Genomic DNA, 6,228 nt, shown 5'->3' with positions numbered 1-6,228 from the left:
ATTAGCATGGAACAATCAAGCACCAAACCCCACAAATGCTCTTTGGTTCCTCATAATATCTGAGGGGTAAGTTGGTCATTTCATGTACCACTTAATGCCGTTAGAGGCCACGGCTGACAGTAAGGCCAGATTAGAAATCAAAAGTTCAAGTGAGGCCAAATAGGTAAGAAAATTTGTTTCACGATCAAAGAATAAAAGCAAGTTTCAATCAGGGCCAACTAAGAAATTCTCTCGTGAAAGAACCAGCTTGTGACTTGTGAGCTTACCTCGTCAGTGAAGTTCAGAATCTGATAATCACTTTCACTCTTTCGATTGTTCGTAGTCCACAGGCTAGAAAAGAGTTGTCGATAGGCAAGCACTTTCAGTTACCTCGCCCAAGAAATGTTCGTTTCTTCATGACCCAGCACAAACCAAGAATCTTAACCTTCTCCCAAATGCCAATGCCCCAATACCCAATCCACATGCATCTGATACGAAAAGGAAACCACCATTGCTACTCCCAGTTCCTCCTCGCGTACCTCCTGCTCCGATCCGACTCAGGAGGAGGAGGAGCAGGCAGAGCTGCAATGGGCTGCTCCTCGTCGAAGCTGGACGAGGAGGCGGCCGTGAAGACCTGCCACGACCGGAAGAGCTTCGTGAAGAAGGCGATCGCGCAGCGGGACCTGCTGGCCTCCTCCCACGTCGCCTACGTCCAGTCGCTCCGCCGCGTCTCCATGGCCCTCTTCTACTACTTCGCCGAGGACGAGCACCTCTACCAGCTGCAGGAGTCCTCGTACGTGCACCACCCGGGCTCGCCCGAGAAGGTTCTCGTCGTCAACTGCCTGAGGCCGGCGGGGGCTCCGGTGCATCCGGTGGTGGAGCAATGGGAACCGCCTGAAGCCATTGAGGCCGCCACGATCGATAGGTTCTTCGGGACCGATGATCCGTTCTTCCGTCCTTCATCCATTGATACGATGAATGGCATACCGGTATCGCCGCAAGCCGCCGAGATGGGACCACTTTTGGGACCCTTTCTCTTCACTAGCCGATCATCCAAATTACGGCGTCGAGGAGGTGAAAGACGATCGAGAAGATGAACAAATACCGGAGCTGGAGGAAGAGAGTGACGACGGCGGCGGCGGCGGCGGAGAAGGTGAAGGCGAAGCAGAGGAAGTAGAGGAGAAGGGTGAACCGGCAGCAGCAGCAGCAGCACCGGTGGTGCCGCCGCCGTCGAGGGAGAAGGTGGAGAAAAAGGTGGATCATGTGAAGAACGAGCTGAGAGTGCTGGCAACTGCAGAAGTCGAGCAGCATAATGGCGCACCCGGTTTCACCGTGTACGTCGACCGGCCACCGGCGAACATGGGGGAGGCCATGAGGGACATCCGGGGCCATTTCATGAAGATTCTTGACACTGCCAAAGAGGTCTCCGTGCTGCTGGAGGTTGTCCCCTACCAGAGGAGAGGTACGTGCTCTGTCTCTCTCTCTTCTCCATTGCGATTTGCAAATCGTCATTCCATTGACCGTTGCTCTCTTCTAGACAGTTCAATCACCTGTTCCGAGGGACAACGGCGAGGAGCAGGGCGCCCCCGAGGTCCCGCCGGAGCCATTCGAGCTGTTCCAGAGCAACAAGGAGAGCCTTGACAGGCTCTACGAGTGGGAGAAGAGGCTGTACGAGGAGGTCAGGGTATGTGTACCCTGCTCTCCCCTGATTCATCTCTCTTATCTCTTGTGCTGAAACTAATCAGTGAGCTGGGAATTTCCGAACGTGAACGAAAGGCAGGGGAGAAAGTCCGGCTGGCCTACGAGAAGAAGTGCGCGCTGCTGAGGAGCCAGGACGCCAATGGCGCCGAGCCGTTCGCCATCGAGAAGACGAGGGCCGCCGTCAGGGACCTCCGGACCAAGCTGGACATCTCCCTCACCTCCGTCGACGCTGTGTCCAGGAGGATCGCCGCGGTGTGCGACGACGAGCTCCTGCCGCAGCTCACGCAGCTCGTCCGAGGGTACGTGTGCTCGAGGGAGACCGCAAGAACACGGCCATCCGAACGAATTATGGCAGTAGTGGAAATGTGGAATCATGGCATAATTTCTGCATCCTTTTTGTTCGTTCGTTGCTCGACCAGGTTAGCGAGGATGTGGAGAGTGATCGCGGACGCGCACCGGGTGATGAAGCGCACCGCCGACGACTCGATCGCGCTACTCACGTCCTCAGCCGTCGCAGCCGAAGCCGCTCGGCCCGTCCCGGCAGGCGAAGGAGGTACCAGGGGCCCGCCGCCGCCCCCGGGCGCAGCGCGCGCGGCCGCGGGCGCGGGCGCGCTCGGGTCGGAGCTCCGCGGCTGGCGGGCCGCGCTGGAGGCGTGGGCCGAGTCGCAGCGCGCGTACGCGGCCGCGCTCTGGGGCTGGGCGCGGAGCTGCGTTAAGGACGGCGAGGACATGCCGCGCCTGATCGTGGGGTGGGCGCGCGCGGTGGAGTCCGTGGACGTGGAGCCGGCGACCAGGGCCGTGGACAAGGTCGCGGCGGAGGCGGCCGCCGTCGCGTCGGCCGCGAAGCGGCAGCGCGGCGGCGGCGAGGAGTGGTTCAACGAGGAAGAGGGGAAGAAGGTGGTCTGCGTGGCGCTCGCCGCGGCGCTGGGAGCCATCGCTGAGGCCGGTGGCTTGGCCGTCTTTGGGTACGACGAGCTGCTGCTGGGGATGGAGATGGGAGCCAGGGAACGAGAGCGAGAGATCGCCGGCAGCGACGAGGAATGAATGGATAACTGAAGCCTGCAGTTGTAACTTGTAGGTTGTAATGGAAGACATGCCAATGATCGGTAAATCTGTAAAAAGAAAATATTTCAGAACTCACCATTCATAAATCACAAAAAGCAATCAGGAGCCTACTGTCAGTCATCAGACAACAATGTACAGTACATGAGAGTTTTCAGAGTTTTTATTTACTGATATGAAATATTCAGAATAGGATGTGCCTATCTGTTCACTTACCTAAGCTTCCCATGGACGTGCCTCTCTGTTCATCGTATGAATCACAGGGCAACAAGATAATCCATCAGAACACCTAATCACAATCAGACTACAAACATGTAATAATGACATAATATGATAGCATAACTGCATAATTATGCTTCGAGTTCAGTCTCTCAGCATATAGTATTAAGTTTAACTAGTCAGTTCTATTACAGAACTAGGCAATATACCGACGGAGACGAGGGACTCTGAAAAACTCAAGTCCGTTCAGTTCACCACTCCAGCTAACACAGAAATGGCAGTTCATAGTGCCATGCATATCGATACGCATACGGTAGGACAAGACAGGATAGTTGCCATCGGCGTGCGAACCCCACGCTTGGGCTTCTTCAGCTTCACTTGGACAGCCCGCCGTTGGAGTGATCCCACGGCCAGACGTCGACGCCGGGGCCGCCGCAGCTCGTCACCTCGCTAGCCATCCGGTTCTCCAGGCTCTCGAGGCTGGCGATGCTCTGCAGGGGCGAGTTCTGGAGCTGCTCCGTCGGGGACAGCACCGTGAAGCAGGCGTCGTCGCCGGGGAAGTCCAGGCCGGACAGCACGTCGGGGCCACGGCATGCCTGCCGCGGGTTCAGCACCGGCGACAGAACCAGGCTGCCCAGCCCGCACGACAGCGCGCCGCGGGCCACCATGTCCTCCGCCAGCTTCACCTGCAAGACAAACGCACGGCGGAGACGGAACGATTTCAGAGGAGGTGAACGGGATGATCACCACGGATTTCACCTGCAATGAACAATATGACCGGCGGCCACCTTGACTCTGAGGGCCTCCACATCTGATTTCAGGATCCTGTTGTCCGTGACTGAGGTTGTGAATTGCTGGTTGGCGTCTGTCAGCTGCTTAAAGAGCGATGCATTTTCGCCTCGCAGCTGGTCAACCTGTTTCCAAGGACGTAGTTTGTAAGTCAGAATGAAGCTGGAGAAACCAACCACTATCATGCTATGGTTTAGGTTCAAAATTTCTGCAACTTTCAGTAATTAGAAGGATGGCTGATAGAAAAATCCGAAATTTTGCATTACACTAACACATGTCCTTTATTGTAAATATATAACTCTATACTCACATTTTCTATTGTTTATGTTGCATTCCTTTACTCAATAAATATGTAATCATAAATCATGCTAACATTTTGTTTAGATCTATTTTTTTATAGAAATTATACTTTATGTTTAAGTCTCTAATTTCACAAATTTCGGTAATTTTGGGGGTGAATGAAAAAAAGTCTAATACTGAAATTGAAAACCCTATATGGAAGCTTAACATTTGCACCAGCACTATGGAAAACTAAGACAACATAGTAGTGGTTACCTGTGTCTCAAGATCAGCTAAGTGGGCTTGCTTCCTCTTCCTTGACCGTCGAGCAGACTCACGGTTCGACACCATCCTGTGATTTGAGCCAAACATTTCAGCTCATCTTAGTCTCCTATGTTAGCATTTTTTCTCAACATTCACTTGAGATAATAAAAGATTCTGATCCTAACTTCTGCTTTGTTGATATGATTATATAATGCTAATAGTGAATTAAGAAAATGCTGAAGAAAACATTGTTCATGTTCTTGGTGTACCGTCGCATTCTCTTCACGTCATGTGGGTTTGTGCTTTGTTCGCATGGACCACCCTCGATATCCAACAGCGATTCGCTATCGGAGTCTGAATCACTTGTGCCACCCAAAGTTTGGCTCTCTTTCAGATATAGGTTGGTAGCTGATGTTGGACTTGCTGCTGCTGCCAATGATTGAATTTGGTATGAGCTAGCCAGAACACTGAAATAACTTATATTATGCCTTGCAATCATTTAAGCCCAATTTGTCTGTTGCAACATTTATTTCTGTCACTGGCTCATCTCACCAAATGCCAAAACCTATCTATTTAACTAATCAATTGTCAAAACTCCAACAGAGAGACTGAAAAATGTGGAAGAGGAACCATGTACAGCAATATATATACCACAGATTGACGATTGCGACTCGATTGTTGTGGAGACTGCAGGATGCCTCACGTTGTGGTTATGCGACCATAGGTGATTATGAATGCTTCCATTGAGAGTGTTCTGCTTGGACAAAACAAAAGCAAACTTAATGGAGTTATCTACATCCATATCAAGGTCTACAACAATATAAAATATATACAGTAGTACTCTAGCTATGTGATCTTTTATGTGGTCAGGTCTTGCTTAATTGTCATGTGAAATTCAGAGCCAAGTACTTATATTAGTTCTTAGAACCTTGGCTTGATAATTATGAATGTTTTGAAGGAAATTATGCATTTAGGAGAAGACTCCTGGTTTGCTTCAACATGCTTATTAGGGTTCAAGATACAATTGTGATCATACCATTCAAAATTGTTATTAAGAACGTGAAGCATGTTACTAATAACAAAACAAAAGTGGGCCAAAATCAGTTGGTGGCACGAGGTGCACCAGTGGAAAAAAAAACATCCTAAATTAACAAGATCTCATCCACTGATCCACATGTCACAAAGCGCTGGAATTTCTAACACTACATACACAAAGAGATCTGAAGCACCAATTTGTAATGACAAAAAACAGAGAAATACATGTTCCTCTTATGTTATGTCTCCACTCCACCCAGTAATTCGCGCAGTGTCAAAGTTGCTCTGCTTTCTACTCACCGAGTCAGCGAAGCTGAAGGCGGACAGATCGCTGGGGAACACGCCACCGGCACCGAAAGGCGCCAGCGCAGCGACGTCGTGCACAGGCTTCTGCTCGCCCACCGCCGCCGCCGTGGCGTCCTCCCGGCCGCGGAGGAAGGCCTCCAGCTCCAGCTCCGATGGGCACTTCTTCATCCGTCTCTCGTTAGGCAGCGACGGACACCTCTCTCTCTCTCTCTCTCTCTCTCTCTCTCTCTCTCTCTCTCTCCGCGCTTCTACTCTCGTGGCTGCTGCTGCGGCCGCGTCGGCATCCACAATCCACAAGGCTTTTAGAGACGGGAGACGCAGCGAAGCAGAGCACCGAGGGCGACGAAAAGAAAGGTCTTTTTGGTGATCGGAAGCGAAAGGAGACTAGGAGGGGAAAGGACCGAAGGAGGGAGGAAAGGTGGCCGGCTGCAACGGAGTCCGGCGTGGAAAGCAGATTGCTTTATCTTCCGGGACTGCTTTCGCGAGATATCTACGAGTTTGCCACTCCGCGGCAGCAGCCGTCGGCCGTCATGTCCCTTTAGGGCGGCAGTGCGGTTCGTGCTGGTTGCGTATAGGAGAGAGAGAAAAAAAAAA

General features: G+C 51.8%; 1 protein-coding gene and 1 pseudogene across 2 annotated transcripts; one reads left to right on the top strand and one right to left on the bottom strand.

The window, feature by feature from the left end:
- The first annotated feature begins 267 nt into the window (after window positions 1–267).
- Window positions 268–2,926, top strand: LOC136466708 (protein ALTERED PHOSPHATE STARVATION RESPONSE 1-like; annotated as a pseudogene).
- Window positions 2,927–3,057: 131 nt separating this feature from the next.
- LOC136466709 (bZIP transcription factor RISBZ4-like) lies at window positions 3,058–6,005 on the bottom strand. 2 transcript variants are annotated; one of them, XM_066465202.1, is made up of 6 exons: window positions 5,629–6,005; window positions 4,945–5,047; window positions 4,563–4,719; window positions 4,306–4,381; window positions 3,750–3,875; window positions 3,058–3,647 (listed from the first exon to the last, which is right to left on the bottom strand). In XM_066465202.1, exons 1-6 carry the CDS (start codon window positions 5,800–5,802, stop codon window positions 3,336–3,338), a joined length of 948 nt encoding a protein of 315 aa, XP_066321299.1. In that variant the 5' UTR covers window positions 5,803–6,005; the 3' UTR covers window positions 3,058–3,335. The 2 variants fall into 2 exon arrangements, with proteins under 2 accessions (XP_066321299.1, XP_066321298.1); XM_066465201.1 differs by having other exon boundaries at window positions 4,563–4,722; window positions 5,629–6,003.
- Window positions 6,006–6,228: the final 223 nt, after the last annotated feature.

Source organism: Miscanthus floridulus, chromosome 7, assembly GCF_019320115.1.
Source record: "Miscanthus floridulus cultivar M001 chromosome 7, ASM1932011v1, whole genome shotgun sequence".
NCBI lineage: Eukaryota > Viridiplantae > Streptophyta > Magnoliopsida > Poales > Poaceae > Miscanthus > Miscanthus floridulus.
The sequence above is the reverse complement of the archived record's forward strand: the minus strand, read 5'-3'. Positions and strand labels throughout refer to the sequence as shown.

Coding starts and splice junctions, on each gene's coding strand:
- LOC136466709 (XM_066465201.1), bottom strand. CDS start 5,802: ATGAAGAAGTGCCCATCGGAGCTGGAGCTGGAGGCCTTCCTCCGCGGC. Junction 4,723..4,944: donor GTCGCAATCGTCAATCTGTG/GTATATATATTG, acceptor AATCATTGGCAG/CAGCAGCAAGTCCAACATCA. Junction 3,648..3,749: donor TGGAGGCCCTCAGAGTCAAG/GTGGCCGCCGGT, acceptor TTTGTCTTGCAG/GTGAAGCTGGCGGAGGACAT.